The 21,347-nt window shown below is 44.3% G+C and overlaps 1 protein-coding gene across 5 annotated transcripts; it reads right to left on the reverse strand.

Annotated features, from left to right (window-relative positions):
* Positions 1 to 2,538: 2,538 nt before the first annotated feature.
* LOC1271571 (uncharacterized) lies at positions 2,539 to 19,778 on the reverse strand. Of its 5 annotated transcripts, none has more exons than XM_061645271.1 (9): positions 19,032 to 19,778; positions 18,637 to 18,962; positions 7,539 to 7,991; positions 7,123 to 7,461; positions 5,500 to 6,981; positions 5,124 to 5,424; positions 4,146 to 4,415; positions 3,619 to 3,807; positions 2,539 to 3,551 (listed from the first exon to the last, which is right to left on the reverse strand). In XM_061645271.1, exons 3-9 carry the CDS (start codon positions 7,667 to 7,669, stop codon positions 3,381 to 3,383), a joined length of 2,883 nt encoding a protein of 960 aa, XP_061501255.1. In that variant the 5' UTR covers positions 7,670 to 7,991; positions 18,637 to 18,962; positions 19,032 to 19,778; the 3' UTR covers positions 2,539 to 3,380. The 5 variants fall into 5 exon arrangements, with proteins under 5 accessions (XP_061501255.1, XP_061501254.1, XP_061501256.1 ...); XM_061645270.1 differs by having other exon boundaries at positions 19,693 to 19,760; XM_061645272.1 differs by lacking the exon at positions 18,637 to 18,962.
* Positions 19,779 to 21,347: the final 1,569 nt, after the last annotated feature.

The following is a 21,347-nucleotide window of genomic DNA, read 5'->3' on the forward strand; positions in this document are numbered from 1 at the left end:
TGACGATCTAAAAATGTTCCTACCTGTTAAATATTCTGACGACTGTGAAATGTTACAAGACTCGTTAAACTATTTTTCTGCATGGTGTTTTAATAATGAAATGTTACTTAATGTTAGCAAATGTAGTTGTATAACATTCTCAAAGAAAAAAATCCTTTTATTTATAACTACAAAATCAATGAAGACAGCGTTCCACGGTTTTCTCAGGTTCGGGACTTAGGAGTTATTTTAGACAGTAAGCTTAGTTTATCTAGCCATTATCAAACTATCGTCACTAAAGCTTTTAAACTGTTAAGGCCGGGCTACATTGATCGTACTCGCAAGCGTAATTTTGATTTTCACTAGCGCATCTGGCGGCGGCTGGTGGAAGCTTTTTTGGTCATCGAGGGAATGGACCTGCCGGATCTCAAAATTAAATAGTTTTTCCATCGTTTTCCATTGCAAAAATGGATGCAATGCGTGCAAGATATGTGTATCTACGTTTTACAAAACTTTTCTCCTCCGATTTAAGTAAAAAACATGGAAAATTAACGTATTTTCTGGAGCGGCTCCAAATTGTTTGGCAAAATGCTTCGGTCAGCCGCCGCCAGATGCGCTAGTGAAAATCAAAATTATGCGTGCGAGTACGATCAATGTAGCCCGGCCTTTAGGATTTGTCTTACGTGTCTCGGCAGACTTTAAAGATCCTTTCAGTTTAAAGGCCGGGCTACATTGATCGTACTCCTGAGTGTAATTTTTGTGAACGCGTACGCCATCTAGCGGCGGCGGGTCGAAGCTAGAGGCTGGTATAATTTATCTGTCAAAAAGTGTTTTGGGTCCAGAAGGCTATAATTTTACCCAATGATGGAAAGATGTTGGAAGATGGGGAAAAATGTTGCCTAGCGCTTTGTATGAATGACGATTTATCCACCAACAACAATTAACGGCCTATTTTGTTGCAATTTATGGACGTTTATCAACATTTCATACGGCACACAAGTAGCCTGCTCGAAACTTGATGAGACACCAAGTATGAATAATTTTGACACATAAATTATGCCGACATCTAGCTTGCGCTGGTCGTCGCCAGATGCGCTAGTGAAAATAAAAATTACACTACGGAGTACGATCAATGTAGCCCGGCCTTTAACTGTTCTTTAGTCCGTCCCATCCTGGAATTTGCCAATGTAGTTTTGTGTCCCCATCAAATCACATACATAGATAAAATTGAAAAAAATCGGAAAAAAATCACACGTGTTATGTTTCATCGTCTTCCCTAGTCAAACCAAATTCCACGTCCTTCGTATAATGTTCGGTGTTTACTGTTTGGCTTAGAGACTTTACAGCATAGGAGAACTACGGCTCAGATAACTTTTATGCATAAATTATTAATTGGAGATTTTGATGCACCTGACATTTTAAATTTTATTTGCTTTTCTACTCCCTCTAGAGGTCTTAGAAGTAGAGAGCTACTAAGAAGCCCTTTTAGATCGACTGGTTTTGGTGCCAATGATCCACTGCTCAAAATGATTGATGTGTATAATAGGTTAGGGTTATCAGCAGATTTCAATCAATCCGTCAGTCAGCTGCGTCAGCATATTCAAGTTAGTTCTAGGGCCATACTTTAAACTTGTACTCTGTAAGCATTAAGATATTTAGGCATACTACCCGATAACTTTGATTCAAATAAATAAATAAATAAATAAATAAATAAATAAATAAATAAATTTTAATTGAACCGCATTAATCAACAAGAAGTTCTATATAACAATATTTGTATAAAAAAAACATTGCCAATATCTATATTTCTATTACGGTCACCTCCTACTTATGAGCATTAGAAGATTTATAGTTTTGTCTGAACTTTTTAAACGAAGGAGTGTGCATTAAAGTGCGTGCATCAGACTAAAATGTCAAGCAGCAAGAATTAGAATTATGATCATTGCGAAATAAGTGAATCTTTTAACAATAAGAATTTTATTATTATCTTTGACAGCAAAAACCTCGAGGTGGTAGATGAGGTATGCTGTTTTGAACATTTTTAACTTCGGACAACGTATTCATAAGAGGAAATTAGGGTATCATATGAACATGTGGGGATCGTTTTCCAATTGGGAGGTGTTCCAACGCGACCCTCAGTTGCAACAGAACTCAGCGAAACAGTAACGCAGCTTCCGCAGTCGGGTCGGCCTTTCAAGACTTCTTAGCTACCACCCAGCAGGATAGTCTATCCTTCCTATGATGGCCGAAGGCTACATACGACGCATGAGCACACGATGGATATGTTGTGAAGACGTGACGAGTGGACCACTGTGTGACTGTATTAATTTGAGAAGAACCGAGGAATCATGTTCGTTTAAAAACTTATCAACGTAATCAACATGAAATATTTCAAACTCACTTGAAATATATCAAACATCTTTCTAACGTAGCTACTAGCCGCTAGAGGACGCTCACATCATTTCAAAATGTCTGTTACTGTAACTTCCACGAAACGCTCTGCGCAATTCGTACGTTGGGAATGTCATCGATATTTCAATACGAAGTCAAACGTTAACATATTCTAAAAGTAATAATGTTTATTGTTCTAGCCTAGGTCTTAAAGACAACCGAATACCTCCCTTTCACAATTATTACTTTGGCAAATGTGTTTGTTGAACGTCCAAACTATCTTTCCATTCTGAGTCGGTTACTTCCCATCTCTTTTTGTAGTTTTTTAACCTTTTAATGGCAAACACCCGATTCGTTCAACTATGCTTGAGTTTAACAAAAAACAAGCAGCTTGCCATTTCGTATGGACAGTTTTGCCAATCATACAATTTTTCCCACTTCCTATGGCCAACAACAATCTACCAAAACTTGTTTTCATATTTTTTGTTAAATAATTTGACAAAGTAAGCGTCTTTTGTTGTGCTCTGTGAGAACAAACTAGCTAAATGATTTTCTACATTAATGTAAAGTTTCTGTCACGGAGCATTTGTTCATATAATTTATCGACCATCCTACTCCCCGTTAGCGATCTTCTTTGACCCAGGCAGTCAGCTACAAGGCAAAGGAGACGGTATATGCACTGTTACTCGATTCCCTACACACTTCGAGGAAGACATTTGACTTAAAGTTTTGTGTTCGTTTTTTCGCCTTCGTTCGTCTTAATTGAGTTTTCAAGCAGCTGCGGCAGGGTGGCGTGCTCTAATTGAAACTAGGGTCAACGTATCGTCTTTTGAAAAGTTTTCCTTTTCCTCGATGGTTCCGTTATCTGTACACGTGTACAAAATGTTCCATTGTATTGCTTTTGATATTTCTCTTCTCACCTACGCCACCGTTTCGATCGTTGGGAGAAATCTTAGCTTAGTTGTCTTTTTTTACAATTGTTGAAGTTACTTCCGGTGCAAGGGTGGAGCTCAATGTACTTTCTCTAGTCCGATCAACTTCTCGAAAAACATGCAGTAATTGCGATCATTGTTGTAGTAGAACGGATCCTCCAAGATATCCCGAGCATGGCTCAGTGTTGCAGCAGCCAGTTCACCCACGGTCCACTTGCGGTCCTTCAGCACCCGGCAAATCGTATCGAGCTGCAATCGTTCAAGAATCCCATTAGTTTTATTACCGCACTGTTAAGCACCTGCTAATCGAGCAAACCTTCGACAGTTTCTCGTTGCCCGCAGTGTAATAGCTAAGGTAAGGCAAACCAGCGACACTAGCGGCCATCCACTGGATCACCATTTTGAGCTGCACGTCTCCCCTTTTGCTTGCGCCACAGCCCCAGTTCCCGGTGGCAACAGGTCGTAAGTTCACATTTAGCGTGCGTTTTTGAGCAAGTTGTGATATCTGTTGTGTATGACAAAGGATAAATAGAAAAAAAGAACAATGGTTCAGTGACTTCTTTGCAATCGGTTTCTGTGCCACTGTAAGCATACCCAGCGGGACACGGATATCGAGAAAATGAAGAAGAAGTAAATAGAAAGAAAGTGAGGAGAAGAGATAGCACACGTAGATACGAGAAGTGAGCACATTAGAGATAAAATATTATCTTTGCTAGTGCACGATTCGCACAAGTAGCACAACGAGCACACAGATCCTAGTAAAACTCTCGCATGCGAAACGTAAAACAAACACACACACAAAACAGACGAACAAGCTCCACATACAAACGCTGTCATAGCTACCTTCAGCACCACATCATCACACTTGATATCCTGCGTGTAGGAAACGGACCAGTTCGGTTTGTACTGCAGCAGTTTCGTTTTCAGCGACGACTGCCGCTCTAGCTTGGGCGGTGGAACCTTGGCCGGCACGGTCACCTCCGTTACCGAGCAGCCAGAGCCGCTCTGGGTCGAGCGCAACTTGTGCAGGAGCTTCCGGTGGTCGGTTCGGGTGAGCTGTATGTTGGGACACTTGAATAGCTTTGCCGGTTCCAGTGCAAGATAATCATGACACTGCATCACCCAATCAATCCGCTCGATCGATGGGATGACCCAGCAAGGAAGGGTGGTGGGGCATTTAGTGTGATCGTTTCATTTGTGATGTAAGATGTACGCATTTGTCAGATGACGGGATAGGCAACGCAAAACACAAACGCACAACGCATCCAAAAGCATATGTGACCGAATGGAAGGGTATGTGGATGAGAAGAAACGGGCACGGGCGACCCCAGGGGCAACAGGACCCAGCAGGGTGGGAAGGTAAACAAAATCGGTGTGATGGAAAAAAGAGAAAACAAAACGATTTAGATGGATGGTAGAACATAAGCGGATGATAGTTTTAAGCAAAATAAAGTGTCGTTGTGCGTCTAACTAATAAAGGAAATCATGGAAATCATCCACAGCCATGGCATTCAACACGGCGTATGTACAAAAGAAACGGGCAGATACCTTCGAAGCAATCAAACAAAATGCGCAAAACGCTACTGCTATGATAAGAAATCATTGAGTCCTCGATGCTCCAAATGCTTACACGCCTCAACTAAGCCTTACGCACTACACTATAGACTCACTACAAAGCGCATCAAATCATCAATCATTGAAGAAGAAAAACTTTTTCCATAAATACAATACTAACTCTAGTGTCTCACTAAAAACGCTAAGCTAGGTTCTTCTCAACTGGCAAATGAAAACATTGTCCTCTATACCAACCGACCAACTTACCAGCTGTGCTGCCAGTTTGTGCTTGTGCTTGGCCAGTTCCAGCGAAAGTGATCGCACGTGCAACAGAATCTTTTCCTTCTGGCCCAGCGATCCGGTCCCTCCACTTCCGGCAGCGTTGTGTGAACCGGTCGAATTGGTACCTGATGCGTTCCCGCTCGACAGGCACTCCTCGGTGAACGGAATGCCCACGAAGCTCTCGCTGAGCGTGCGCTTGAGCAATGAGTTGGCAAACTTCAGCACAGCCTCGTCCCGGGCATCCAGCTTTTTTGGCTTATCGGTACTGATTGGTTCTTCAAGCCATCTGAAAGGGAGAAGTGCATGCGACAGATTAGGACGCAATTTCGGAAACATCATTTGACACAGCGTCCAAACGTACTTGGCAAACTTTTCATACACCTCCTCCAGCTCCGAGCCGAGATCCGAATCAAAGCTGTACTTGGACGACTCATTGGTTCCCTTCCGTTCCAGCGTCCCGTTCTGCTGTGGTCCACCAGCTGTCTTTTCCTGTGACTGCCCATTCCATTCCAGCTCATCGTAGTTGCTATCCATCGAGCCGTCCAGCACGAAGCCGCAGGATCCGCCGCGCCTGACGCGGATGTCCAGATCACGGATCTGCGATCCCGCCACGCTGATCCCGACCGCATAGCTGCTATCGTCCGTGCTCCCCGACAGTCCGTTCGATCGGTCATGCTCTAAAGCCGCCCGCAGCTTCTGTGCAAACTCGTACCGTCGCTCGGGCGTATCCAGCTCTGACGTGTACGCGTGCGCCCGCAGTCCATCCTCGTCGTCCTCGTCGAAGCTGTCCTTCGCACTGTGGAACTCGTCCTGGCTCGAACCACAGCTCGATAGTGTGTCGGGCCGCGTCAACCCCTGCTGCTGCTGATAGCTGTCCGGGATGCGTAGCGGATGTCGGTTCACTGGCAGACACTCGCCGGACGAACCGAGAATGATAAACTTCCCCCGACGGTTCGAACCAGTGCCGGAGCATACGGACGGTGCGTTTGGTCGTTCCGGCGATAGCCACGATCGCCGCTTGTTTATGTCCTTCTCTAGTTTGTTCGAGTCACTGCTCGAGCGCTTCGAGTTCGGTGTTGCCTGCCGAATGAAGATCGTCGTATAAACGTCTGGCGAGCCCGGCGTCGACCCTTCCCGATCCCGCTCTCCGATCGGTGACAGACGCCCTTTGCTAGACACTGTTTCTAGCTGATCAAGCTTCAGCCCTGCCCCAGTCCGCTTGTCTCCCGCTTTTGCCGCTGGAACCGTCGGCGGCTCACCCAGCGCCACTGGGCAGGATGTGTTCTGGCGGAACGCCAACAGGCACTTGTTCAACTCCCGCAGTATGTCGTCCTCCTCGAACTGCTGCGACGGCAACGCCCGGTAGTTCTCTGCGTCGATACAGCACAGGCTCGTCGCTTTCGGTTCCGCGATTCGCTCCAACAGTGGTCCCTTCTGCCGGGGATCGACGATCCGCGCCACGTGATGCACGTTCTCGATCTGGAGCGATTCATTGTCCTCGAGCGACTCCACGTACAGAAGTACCGCGAGTAGCTCGGGAAAGGTACAGAACTGGATCGACTCTTGCGTGTCGCCGTCGGCCAGCACATCGCCACCAAGCCGCGCACTAGCGAACACCGTTTGCAGCATTTCCGGATCGGCTTTGTCCAGCTTGCCCTCGTGGCGTATCTCGACGTCGCACAGGGGCAGCTCGCACTCCAGCCAATCCTCGATCGTGAGCCACTGCTTGCCCGTCATCACCTTGCGGGACACTCGCAGCGAACCGTCCAGTGACGTCCCGCTGCGCTCCAGCCAATCGAAGTAGTACAGGAAGCTGCGGAACTTTGCCCTCTGCACGGCATTGCTGTCGAATGGGGTAGGGACATGCATCGCGAAGTGCCCGTTGAAAGGAAAGGTGCAAAAAACAAACAAACAAAACAACAATACCATTAGTCCTACACCAGATCCAACCTCGTCCAGTAGCGAATGCGGTGGATCAACCTACTCTACTAAACCTCTAAAAAAGTGTGTAAAGTTAAAGTCTTGTAACGTGGGGTGTGTTTTTTCAGTACGTTTTGGAAATGTCGAAAAGAACGCGTTGGCCAGCAGGGACGCGACCAGCCGATAGCTCAGCTCGTAACTGTCCGCCTGCTGCTGCAAACTGAAGCTGAGACCCCGCGGCGGCCGATACTGCTTAAGGTTGCGGGCATGCCGTGCCAGCGCTTTGATCGTGTGCCCGAGGAAGTGGTCCCGCTCCGAGGCGTCCATCGTGCGCTCGACAAAGTGGCGCAATCCATCGAACACCGACGTATCCTTGCCATCCTCGTCCGGGTCCAGGCTGACACTGTAATGAGGTGGTAAATGCATAACAGGACATGAGGCTCGTTTTAACAGAGGTGCAGCTTCAACGGAACTACCCACTTGCATAGTTCATGCAGCTTCTGCATCACATCTATCACCACGTCCAGGCAGCTGGATTCTTCGATTTGGGCCAGCTTCTTCTGCACGTTGGACCACCAGGGCAGATCGCACGGAAGCATAACGAGCGCCATGTTGACATTGATTGTTCCGGACACGTAACAGACGCTAGGTGCGATGCTGCGAACGATTCCACTATTTGTACTCACTAGCTGGCACCGTTACCCGCGATATTGAGGTAGTGGTTACAAGCGAAAGTGAAATCGCACTGCTGATTTTAGTTGAATGTAAGCAACGCAATTACTGGTAGTTTTTTTCCGGGCACAAATCCAACAACTACTACAGCAAATTTATATCCATTCACCGTTTCTTTTTCTTATTCCGTACGATATTTGCCGACTAGTAATGCTTCTCCTTTTTTATGTCTGGTGGCGTTGTCTTTGTGCGTTAAGAATTCTGAAAAGATGGAGAGAATAATGGAGAGCTTAATGATGTGTTTCTCGGTAAGATAAGGCAAATGTTTGATCGGCTAAATATGTATTAGCTCTAACCACAAGGGAGGTCCCTTGTGGTTTGGTTTGAGATTGCTACTGTACGAAGCAAGAATAACAAAGGATCAGTTTAGTGAAAAGATTAAGTATGAGAAGTGTGAATACTGAATTTATGTTTTTATCTTCAATAACTCATCTATTGTAATAATGTATTCTGGATAATTCATTTAAATCAGAGTATAGGTATAATATAATAAACTATTTTTATTATTATATGTGTTCATATTGAATTTATTTCTACTGTTTAAATCAATTTTGAAACTAATAAGTATATGATTTATTTATCAAAATTAGACTACTGGTGTTAGAATGTATGTCATTATATAGTTTATGTTTTTTTAAAAACTAGAATAAACATAATTATTCTACTTTTTATTGAAATCATCCTGCTAAAAGTTATTTTTTAACTTCGCTTCAAGGTTCAATGCACCATAGAAACTTCTTTAAGAAGAAGTTTTTCAGTTTGAGCGGATAGTTGCAATTTTTTTCATATTATTTCTGTATAACATGCTCAGTTCTTGTACATGATGCCGTGTATCATTAAAACATATTCAACGAGCGAAATATCTAACTAGTTCGATCTAGAGAAAAAATATTTATTTTGAAAAATATTTCAATACTTTCAATTGAACGTTTCAATTGAACTTTAACATGCAAAGGAGTATTTTGCACAATCAGTGGATAGAAAACTATGAAAAAACATGTATTTATAAGTCATCCCAAAAAGCTACGTTTGAGAAACTTTTTAAACACTATTCGATTAGTGTGCTTAATTTTTCCATGCCCACTTGTGTTCGTTTCATCCTAGCTCGTCTCTGTGCCAGTAAGCGAAAGGAACGATCCAACAAGTTGCTACGAAAACAACCGAGGTTTCGCCGTGGTGCTACATAAACCGAAGTAAGTGAAAACAAGTTGCGCCCCGGTGCTGCGGCGTGAGAACATTTCACCGTGGTCCTAATTTTATCCCAGGAAAATCCCAAACCCCTGCGCCAGCCAGCGCGAACCACTTATCACTGTCGCGGCTGCATCCTGCATCAAAATATTCACCAGGGCACACACCGCTATATTTAAAACGACCTCCCCCCTGCAGTAAACCCAAATTCTCACGTTCTCGTGCTGTATGTTCGAGCACGAGTGTGTGTGAGTGTGTGTGATTTCGTCGCCGTTTCTGCTGCTATTAGTGCTGCATGGCCGGCCGGTCCTATCGACAATCTAATCAAATTTACGCTCTACCAGACACCTTGTGCCGCGTACGCGCAAAGGAATCACGGTCGGGTAAACGGTACGGTAAACGCCCCTCCAACCTCCTTCGCCCCCCCCCCACTCTCTCTCTCTCTTTCTCTCTCTCCCTCTCTCTCTCTCTCTCTCTCTCTCTCGCTCTCTTCCATACGCTATCTCAATGGCACCGTCTTCGTAGTGGCGTCGTAAGCGACTACTAATGAAGTAATTCACCTCCGCACGCTTCTGCACTCAGTGGAAAATGTAAACATCCCCCGGTAGTGGCGCCCGGCTCGGTACGAACCCACTCGTCGCAGTACGGGACGGCGTATTTTGGGTGGGAAAAATACGCGCTAATGGAAAGCTGACAGCCAAACAACGGACCTGGCGGAACCAACAACCACACCACACGGCAGCAGCAGGAGCGCTGGTGCCACTATCGCGTCCCATCGTCAGCGTGACAGTTGGAAAAGCGCAAACACCGATCTGCGATGCCCGTCCCGCCCCCAATGTGCTCTTCTGTTCACCGTCGCGCAAACGACTGTTGTGCTTGACGTCATCGGCAGACGATAAATGCAACACTGTTTACTCATTCGTTGATCGTTGAGGAAGGTTGGGCTGATCGTGTTGAGCATTACATCTGATTAGAACAATGAACAAGCGATTTAGCATGCATACTACACACTTTTCTGATTGTTTAATAACATTTGTTAACGCACTCCTTTTTTATATCTTATTTTAGCCAGTATCGTATCGCACATCACGAATCATGTATTCGTGACATAAAGTATTCACACAGAGAGAAGTAAAGGTGCACAAAGGACATACTGGTATAGATTAAAACTGTGCTGTAGTTTTTCAATACGGCTTTGTAAATTTGGATCTAATCTTTGCATTCTCTAATATCCTATCATACGCTAATTTGATGATTAAATTGAAGCAATTGACTACGCATTTCAGAGCGAAAAGGTAAGGTCATAATCATATTTGCAATTTTCCACCCTGTCATACTTTTCCCATCTGCCATGTTTGCTTTATTTTAAGCGTACTCTTCAATCTCGCAGCACAACCACACAACCGTATGGCGTCCATTCGATGATTAATGGTTGTCCCCTTCACCGCAAGCAGCTGACGTGAGCGGTGAACGCCAACACCATGGGTAATGAGGCGTAACGTAAAGGGAATTCAAGTGTTGCACCATTGCACAGGGACCGAATGTAACGCAATTTTACGCATTAAAGAGCCGACGCTTTGCCCTAAAGTGTGGAATATGATTCCACTCCGATCAAATATTCTTGTAGTATTTTTTTATGAAGAAACTCATGCCAATATCGTAATCGTACCTTATGTTTAAAGTCTTTGCATTTTGTTCAATCAGCGTAGACTTTAAGGACATCCTGCCAAAAGAGCTCAATGATAATTATGGACCTAACCACGCTCAAACCGAAAACGCTCAATGGAGACGCCTGGTACGTTTCAGATATGGGAAACAACATCCAATCATTCGGAAATACACTGTTTCCCTCGATTCTATCTCCTCCGCAATCCCTATGTATAATAGATTGAGTTTCTGGTAGCTCTAATTAATTAATCTGCTTCCTTTTATTTGTATGCTAGCTCGTGTATTGATCGGTCTCAGCTTGCCATTTTCTTCAAGATAAATCCATTCCGAAACGCAGACATCGAATAGCAAATGCTTGCCAAAGCGCACCCTTTCGGTCTGTTCAGCGCGTAACGTTGGTTTTATTGTCATTTTGACATTTAACTTTGCAATCATTTTCGACCACGAAAACAAAACTACACACACACACACCCTGCACCACCATTCCAAAAACATCCTTTGGTTAAGGGATTTATTGTTGTCTGCTGATGTCGGCTACATCGCTCGACGAAGCTCCGAAGCTTGCGTGTGCCAGAATCGGAAACATTTATTTTTATTGAATATGTAGTTTATGTTCTTCGCACAACCTTTGCCATTAATTTTGCCGGACGGCTCTCCCATGTTTTGCATCGCATTTGCACTGCCCAAACTAATGGGTTGGGCTCTGCTTAGGTCGGAGGATGGGAGCACCCTGTCTGGCATGAGACTCGTCCTTGCTTGGCGAGCGGGTGACTGCGTGATTGTTCGCGAATAGCACATGCAACACACACACACGCACACGATCAATATCATTAAAATTGCGGCCTTACAGATCGTGAGCGAATTTGCGTGTCACGATTTGCTAGCTTGCACACAATCATGGGAAAAAATAGGTGCAACACAGCGCAGAGACTGAGTACACACCGAACCCCTTTCGCATACAGCTATCCACCCAATCATGGATGAGCTAACAAGCAAAAGCCGCTTTGGACAACAACGACGGCTGCACTAACATTGCACCACCATCCTGGAGAGCCTTGTTTTCCCGCGACCATGCAGATTTATGGTATCGAGTGCTATGGGAGATGTATGGCAAAGGGCATGTTGCTGCTGGTATTTTGCTTTTATCCGCTACAATACAGCTTTGCCCTACAACAGAACGTGCGGGCGAGTTCGATCAATAATCAAGTGAGATAAATATCTCAAGGACAATCGCGATCAATGGTGGAAAGAGGATGCAATATTATTTCATATTAAAAAACTGTATATTTTTAATAACATTTATGAGTTGGTTTGCTTCAACATTAATTTAAATAAACTGACAACTTTATTTAAAGTTACAACTCAGTTTATCGACTTATAAATAAGTTAAAATAAGACTAATAAAGTTTTTTTAAATAACAACTCAGTTTATTGACTGAGGCAAAAACTGTCAACAGGTGCAAAATATTCTAGATACAATCAAAAAGATAAAATAACTTAAAATAAAATAAAATAACGGTCAAAACTAACACAAAATGGTTGTGTGCTTTGTTGTTTGATGAACATTTTGCCATATTTTACGATTTACTGAGCAGAACACTGATTTGTATCTTTGTAATTAAAGCAATTGTGTTGTATCTAAACAACTGCAGCTACCGTCCCTCTTCGATTACGTTTGGAAAAGTGATTGATTTTTTTTTCGACAATGAAAATTATTCGATAGGTACAAATTATCATTACTTCAGCCAGTGTTGTAACAAGTTTATTTCGTCTGCTCAACTACTGCCCGTCCATCAATATTTGAGTGGTCGACTACTTTATTTGTAAAAAGTACATCAAACTGACCGCAGAGCTTCAAAACCAACCATATAAATCCACCTGCCATGATCTCTTACTTCACATCACACAGCACCACACTTCGCAACACGAATGGCATACAAATGGCGATAAAATACTACCCACAAAAACATGTACGTCCAGCATGAAGGAGAAAGCTTCACCCATGGCTCGATAGAACAGCGAACCCATTCTATCTACCATTGGCGTTCGCTTCCGGCACGGAGCGTGATAGTTAGTCGTTTAAGCGTCCGAAAAAGACCGACCTTTTGCTGCCAGCTGGTGCACTTGAAACCAGCAGCCGGAAGAGATACCGACCCACTTGGTGGTAAAAAGATAGCCACCAAAGACCCACTTTAGCTCGTCGCTTTTATGCCAGCACAAAAAAAAAAAACACCAAGCCTGAACGAGAAGGAAAATGAAAACAAAGCCAAATATCTTACATTTTTCTCTACGGAATGTATTTTGTCTTCCCCATGTTCACATCCACCAATACTATGAGTTTTTTTCCACTGGACAAACTTTCCCAAAAACCACTCGAAAGCTTTGAACACACACACGCACGGAGAATAGCCGTAGCGAGCGGGCGTTCTTTGGGTGCGTTTCGCACCACGTTTTCACGCGTAAACTGCCACATGTAATAGATTGGGAAAGTTGGTGGATTTTTTCTGTTTGAATTTATTTAAGAATGTCCTCCACAGCTTCGGAGTCTTTTACTGCGTCGGTTGACTTGAGTCAGGTCAACTAAGCCGCACCTTTATCAAGAAAGTTGTTTTTTTATATGTTTCCATCTCCTTCTCTCTTTACTCCAAATATTGATGGAAGCTGCCCACTTCCGTTTTCGATTTGCACCCACTTATGGAGCGAGCTACGACGCGAAGTCAGGACCGGACGCACTCCTACATCCGCGTCATCGATCGATCCCTTTTCTGCAACAGCGATGATTCTGAAAAATGGGGAAAAGATTTCGTTCAAGCAAGAGGAAGAAGAAAAACAATTAACATACGGCAAATGTTGGTTCAACTTTCTGGCTTGTGTAAGTTTGTCGACCAACGTGCTAGAAGCCAACACAGTAGCTATCGCAACGGAAAAGTTCACGGAAGGCGGGAAGTTATTAGCTTGCGCTTTCTATTCGAAGAAAGCTCTCGCACCACTGTACCACGCTGTTGCGTTGACTGTGTATCACGCGGAAAACTCCCGGAAGTGGCTTGCCATCTTTACAGTTGCCCTATCTTCCCTCCCCTTTTTACCTCTCATATGTTGTCGAAGTTTTCGTAACTTCCGCTGAAAACAGGCAACCGACACTGAATGTCATGATGCAAGCAACCTTAATTGACGTCAGCCGAAAGGACTTTGTCGACTTTTAAGCACAACAAGATTACGTGCTCCTCGTGCCTGGAAACCGTGTAACTGTTTTCATCTCGAAAACAAATATCATAAAGCCTTTGCAAATCCAGCTGCAATGTTATTTGCGTGCGAAAGGTTACAGACCTAGCTGGGTACGGGAAGGCTGGGCGTGTTGATTTTGCCTACGAAACGCCTATGGTATGCGATAGGCAAGTACGTCTGGGAACTACCACGCAAATACAGCCCGTGGGTGTACTTTCAAATAAATGAACTCTTGCATAAACATTGTTGCATAAATCAAACGTTAATGGTCGGAGTTCTTCAATCACTTTTAATTAATGATTTTGATTGATGAATGTCAAACAAAAATACGGATTGGCAACGCGCATTTCCAGATCCTTGATTGTCTGTTTGTCTGCATTAAATCATAGCTTAAAAAATAGATTTTACAATAGACTAATTAATGATGGTTTATTAAAGCACTGAAAGGTTCCCTATGTACATTAAATTGTATCAAATTACGAGCAACGGTTAGCAATTATTGATATGAACACTTTCATACTGTATTACTTCATTACCGTCAGTTAATTTTAGAGAGTCACATTTCATCTCAGAGAGTCACATCAGAAACTCTAAATGAAAAATCTTGCACAGCAAACTTATTTTGTTCTTTGGCGCAACTTACCTTGCAGTCTAATATTCAAAGTACTTAGGCGCAAGCAAGCTAGACGATCTCAACCTCTTACAACGGCGTGTGCACATTGACATGATCGAAGCCTTTGCGTTCGAACATTTTGAACGTACTCTTGTTTTATACTTGTTCTCTTTTTTGTTTTATATCAAAATGAGCTACGCGCTCAGACTGGACTGAACAAAAATCACTGGACTTAACTTTAGGTGAGCTGAAATTAATATCAAAATTAACAAGACATGCCAATGACATGTTGATGGACTGCTTGCATCGATTATGTCCATATAAGACTTTGTTTTGTATTTGTAACTCAGAGAGTTGTTTTGAGTTGTTTAGAATCGAATAAGTTGAAAGACATAAAAACATTCTCTCATAGATAAATGTAAATTTTAAGAACCCATCCACACTGATAGTTCTCACAATCTCGGAAGCGTGGGGATCAGGTTGTGCCTACGGTAAAACTGATTACCGCTGCGCCATCAGGACATTAATGTATATGTAGACTCAAGTATAAATAATATGTAAAATATTCATTTAATAAAAGAAACAGTGTGCATAAGTTGCAACGCTAGCGCAGATAGTAATATAAATAAAAAGGCCTATCTTTACAGAATCCATCGATACATCTTACATCATTTATTTCATCCATCTTCATGCTTCAAGCATTGATGAATCCTGTTATCTACGTCATCGTCGTCATGCTCATTAGCCTCGCTTATCGCCAGCAATTGCTAGCAAGTAATCCGGCACCTAACAGCGTGTTCGCATGCTTAATCTATAGCTTACAATGCGCTACTCGGAAATCCCTACCGCGCAACGTCACATGCCGCACCAGCGAACCCTTTCCCTCGTCACAGCAGATCAATGTTGCTTTCCTTACCAATCTGTTTCTGTAAATTTGGCCCGACACATTCGCATAGCGACGCTATCTAAACCTCCCAAGAAACCAATCTCCAGTGTCAGATTTGATTCATTCTAGCAGCGTTGAAGAAGGCTCAACGAGCGAATGGTTAAAAAAAGGCGCACGGTATGGAAACAATTTCCAGCCAAATCCATTCTCTCTTTACGGTTCCCTCCCACGCAATCAAGTCTTCTTGAGTCGAGTGTCTGGAGCGGGTAGTGGAAAAAGACTTCCTTTTTATTGCAGACTTTCCGCTCCCTTTGTGCGATGCCGGCAAGTCTAGAAAGCTTTTTGGGTTTCACTAAACCAAAATAATAAAAAAAAAACCAAACCATCCCCAAAAGGATTGCCACAAATGGTTTCCAAAGGCCATTGGCCGACTATCACCACCAGCAAGTGCTGGTCTTTCGTCCTGATGAATGAGCGTTTTTCGTTCTAACTTTCATCAACCGCTTGTTTTCCCTTCCACATCCTCATCTCTCGCGTGTTCGCTTTCTCCTAAACATGCTATTTTCTCACTAACGCTCTAACCCGTCAGCGCTCGGTACGGCTGCAAAGTTCGGTCGACGATTGCTATTTTTAACTTCCCCATCCGGTGCGATTACACCACACACCTTCCAATGTTGCCCTTCGCGGGTGTTTCTTTTCGCACCCCTGAACCAAACCGGGCGTTCAAAGAATTTGGAGCTCATCTTCCCTTGCCGCCAGATTCGCGACATCTTCTGGATGGTGAGATTAGATTCCTTTTTCACGCCTTGATCCACTCGGGCACCAGGCTCAGTCAGTTTGTGGACCAATATCAAGCAGTTGGAGAACTGAAGCAAGACAATGCGAAAAAAAAACCCCACTAATGCAACAAAAGGATAATCCACTCGAAACACCTGACGCTTCAGGTTAGGCTCAAGCACGCCAGATAAGCACGCCGGTTGGCCTTCGCCTTTTTCTGCGAAAGATGTCACCACCCAACCGACGCGCCTAGGATAACATCGATTGAGCACGTCAGTCCCTCGACGCTGGCCAATGTCTTTGAACGAGCAAAGGGCAACAGAACCATTTTGTTTTTCTTTCCTTTTTTTTATTTGTGTTAGCTTTTGTTTCTCTCTTCGTATCAAGTTTCCATCACACGTTCTAGCAATATTGAACAAAAGCTCCCCAAAGACACCTGCCATTTATGTAGGTCTAAATTTTGGGGACACATTCTCATCCACCTCATCGCTCTATCGCTCTATCTCACGGCAAGGTGGAGCGGCGTGTTTGCTTCACGGTACGATGTCACTGCTGCTCGAACCGAACGCCCGATACCAACCGCTGGCGAAGGGTGTATATTTGCTTAAGGTAATAAATTTGTGTCCCATTAGTAAATATCTCATTTTTCATCTCTTCATCAAATGGTCGATAGGACGGTTTCGGGCTGCGATGAGAATTTTATTACGTGAGCTTCTGGGTTGTAGTGCCATACTGTTTATTGCCACTCGGCACTGCCGGAAAACAGGACAAAAAACACCAATCTTCTAATGGGAACCAGGCGCAGGATATATTACAGTTCATCCGTTCGGCGCGGATGCCGTGCGGAAGCTTCCCGAACAAACAGCATTATGCGTGTTTGCTTTGAGTCTCGTCTACGTGGAACGATTTATTTCCGACGGACAGCTATTTACTTTGCCGCTTTCATCGACAACGAAGCTTACATTAAATGGAAGGATCATTTCACAATGTGTTCGCTACTGGGAGGCATTTCAAATAAACTGAAAATTGTGTCAGCCCTGACCGAGAAGGCCTAAAATCTATTCCATGCCGATTGTACCTAAACGACTATTTAAACAGAAACTCCAGTACTGTAGCTTCATGCACACATCATGTATTTGATATTTTTCATTCCTAATCACGAATGAAAATGGCGTTCCAATAATAAAACAACAAACTCTACAGTCACCGCACGTGTAAAAGACCATCAAAAATGTCACCGAAATAAGGGAAGGAAGAGGTAGCGGACCTCTTCCTCTTCTCTTCCCACCTGCACATGCAATTTGATATTAAACCTCCGCTCGTGCATATGCGCGGCTATTAATCATGTTTCTTTTTTTCATATGCCTTGGTGTGCTCCCAGACTTCAGTCCTGCTCTTCGGATGACTCAAGCCTGCACCAATCCAATTCTAGAGGCAATAAGCAGCGAAATCATAACCACATCAAAGGGCGAACTCGTAAATATTCTTCCCACTGGGCGTCAAGCGCGGGGATTTGCACCGCGCAGAACCTTTCGGTCGATCTTTCAACCAGTTCATCAGTGAGTAACTGCCTTCGATTTATGCGGCCCCCGTCCACTAACCCATGGTAAGCGGGATGGGGAGGGGGTAAAACCACTCCCTCGCGGGCCATCTTGTGGGCCAGATGAGATGCAGCGCGTCTGCCGGATCGCAAGAAACGGAATGTTTTCAACCCACACGACAGACACGACAACGTTTCCCATCCGAAAGGGCGCATAAGACGTGTTTCCCACAGCTGCACCCGAATAGCATCCCGATGATGCATCATCATACCGCTCGTGCATCACGAAAATGAGAGAAGCACGAACACTGCACTGCGGTGGAAACGCTGTGGAAACCATCTCGACGTGCAACGATGCAATGAAAGGAGTGGGGGAGGGAGCTGACGGAGGGGATAGAAAAGCCGACTACCGTGCTCTGAACCAGGAAGAGGAAAATAGCTGGCCACACACCCACTCACATACACACACACAGAGACGTTCACGCTGAACGTCATCGTTGAGCTGCGCGGGATGCAGCGGGATTGCGGCAGTGAAAGGGGATGCTGGGACCAGTACGCCCGCAGCAGCATTCGCTTGCTACGTTGGTGGTAGTAGTGTAAGGGCGACGATTTTCCTGCCACACTGGCATCGTCCGATGTGTCAGGTTGCATTCTAAAATTGAAATCGAACGTATGGCTTGCGGAGTTGAGAATAAGTTTACGATCACAAAGTATGAAACGCCGCTAAAAGATTGCTTTTTGGAAATTGCTTAAAATTAAATCTTGACTGATGGAATACAGCAAAAAATATTTAAAATTAAAATTATAAAACAATTTATTTTTTTAAAGAATCATAAATGCACAAAACAATTCACAGCATCTTGAATAACACAAACAACATGGCCCACAACTAACCAGTCGCCTTCTGCTTCAAGTGTTGATGAAATATGACCATTTTTTCTCATCATACCTTGTGCCTTGTTGAACGTCTCCACTGTATTGGTGGAACCGGTCAGAGCCAATCCTTCGACTGCTTCACCCCTGTCACTGTCTCTCCACGTCGCACATCTGTAGACGATTTTTCTTCGATTTTCCCTCCCGCTACTGTGGGTGTGGGTGCTGCTTAAAAATCAATTTGCTTCCGCAACGTAGTTTTCGCACATGATTTCCATTTCCATGATTTATGCTTTCACTGCTGCTCGGTTTTGCCGGCACCCGGCACGAATTGCTTCTCAAACCGACAAGCTGCTTAGCATTTTTTTAGCGAAGAATACACTATCTCTCTTCGTACGTCCACTTCACGTAGATAAGACTGAAGAATCAAACACTGAAGATATATTTTTTTTCTTTCGCTCGGCAACTTACCACAAAATATATACAGACACGCGCAAACACGCACACACACCAGCATATACGTACGGCAACCACTCGCTAGGAGATGTTGCAGGAAATGCCGACTTTAAACTTAGCTCGAGCGGCTCGTTTTAGAACGTTCAGCGCAAATGGCACGATTATCGGTACACTCGCAAACCTAGCACAAACCAAGCGACACTCGAACGATTTCACCAAGAGCGGGCGAAATCGACAAAGAACGAACGGCACAGCATATTATTCATCTCTTTGCCTCCGCGGGCAACATCTTGGGGCAGTTGGGCGCGCCAAAGCATACCGCCGGAATTAACTCGGCCCGTTGCCGGTCCGTAGATAATAATGCCACTCGTTTGCGGCTACCCCGAGCACTGCTCCCGTACCACGCACACACACACACGCTCCCTCACACAACAACAGTGGTACAGCGATTGGTTAAGAACGGTTCACAGCTAGACACGGAAAAATCAACGTTTCCTCCGGCGTTTCGAATGAGATCAGACAGCTCGAATCATCAACATACACACAGGCACACACACACACACAGCTACAACATTCTCCACCAGTTGGTTAAATTTACTGACAGCGGTAGAGATAGGATGGAAGAAAGTGTATCGGTAGAAGAGGAAGAAGAACCAAAAGAAAAACACACACTCACACACGGGCCCTCGAGCGAGGCGAATAAGCGAAGAAAAATCCAATCCGTACCGTACCGTGGTCGAGGTGAAACTGAGGAGGAAAACTCTCGCCGGCTTTGAACGTACGTTCGCGGTTTACGGATGATACTGCGCATAACCGCCCTTCCTACTACCCTTTGCACCCATCCACGAGAGCAGTTTTCCGACTACACCGAACAACAGAAACAGTGCTAGTGTGAGAGAGCGAGAGAGAGAGAGAGGTTTTCCTTCAAGCGTTACAGGCGTTACCGACACTGAATGCCAATGGTTACTATGGTTGCCTCGAAGAGAGTGACCGAGTCTGACCGGTGACGTCACGGTTACAGATGCGCAACCCTGCCTGGCCATGGCGGTGCTAGTGGATGACGATTTACCAGTTTTCACCGTTCTTGTTCTATTTTGACGATGAGAGAAAAACAACCCCATGATAAACACACCCGTTTGTCGTACCCGTATGTGTGTGTGTGTGCTGCTCGTGTCGCAACCGTGTGCGTGTTTTGCTACCGACGAATCTCGCCGACGGTTGAGCAGATTTTCCTCACCTCCCCCCACAGAACGGCGTGCGAGTGTGATCGATGCAAGCGAAAGTGAAACCCCTCGCTTACCTCTTCCTGTCTTGGCGAGAATTTCCACACCAGCCCGCAAAGAACGGTTTGCTATTTTTGCTCTGACGTCATCGGGAAAATGATACGTCTTCGCGTGCTCAGGCTAGCGGACGTTGCCATTTCTGCACTGCCGAGTGTCGAGCATATTCTTTGCTGGCAGGGGCCCGAAGTAAAGAGAGCGGACTGGTGTAGGGTGGAGCGGTTGAAAGCGTGTTTAATTTCGCGTTGTTGATGCGCTGTTTCATTTTTGCGTGTTATTGGCAAACGGTAAGCAAAATCTATGCGACACACACGGTACTGTGACGTTATTGTTTTGACTTCACTCTCTATCGTGACGTGTCATTGCTTTGAACAGCACCTTTCCTTGTAACGTCAAGGACAGCATGACAACGGCGCACGTTTTTTGGGGCGTAAATTTCACTCAGCTTAGCCAGGTGTAAGCCGTATATAAAATCATCTAGATGAACATGGGCGCATTATTGCCGTAAGGGAAGGTATACATTCAACATCCCTATGTTTATGCTTATGAAAAAATGTATTGTTCTGTTTATTATTACAAGGTTGTTTGCTTTACCTTAATGTAGCTGGCTTCCTCGAGTCTTTATAAAATAGATCTTAAAGCTGTTTTTTTATGCCATTTTACGATTACACGCTACAACAATTCGAGACAGGATGTCTTTGTTGCGGAAATAATATGGGAAACCCTACAAGACAAGTTGGGGAAAAGCACCGTGCTAGAAGAAAAACAGCTAGTCAGTTGATGTTATAATATATAATGTTACAGTTGTATGCATTGCTCATGTTCTTTATGATGGTACCTAAACCTTATATGAGTAGCCCTGGGATAAGTTTGGCTATTGGAGACTAGTTTTATTTACCTATGACATGATAGTAAGTTGAGCGCTTGTGCCTATAAGGAGCTAAAACTTATGATGGGTTTCTTATTAAGTTGAACTACTTGATGACTGCACCACGAGTATAGCCAAATAATAATTTAATTAGTTTCTCAATATTCAATTCTATTTATCCTC

The sequence above is a fragment of the Anopheles gambiae genome, chromosome 2 (assembly GCF_943734735.2).
Source record: "Anopheles gambiae chromosome 2, idAnoGambNW_F1_1, whole genome shotgun sequence".
Lineage (NCBI taxonomy): Eukaryota > Metazoa > Arthropoda > Insecta > Diptera > Culicidae > Anopheles > Anopheles gambiae.

Bases quoted from the DNA above. Each gene is read 5' to 3' on its own strand.
- LOC1271571 (XM_061645272.1), bottom strand. From the start codon at position 7,669: ATGGCGCTCGTTATGCTTCCGTGCGATCTGCCCTGGTGGTCCAACGTG. The intron at 4,416-5,123 runs GTAAGTTGGTCG...TGGGTGATGCAG, and splicing joins ACAAACTGGCAGCACAGCTG to TGTCATGATTATCTTGCACT. The intron at 3,808-4,145 runs GTAGCTATGACA...CATACACAACAG, and splicing joins GTGATGATGTGGTGCTGAAG to ATATCACAACTTGCTCAAAA.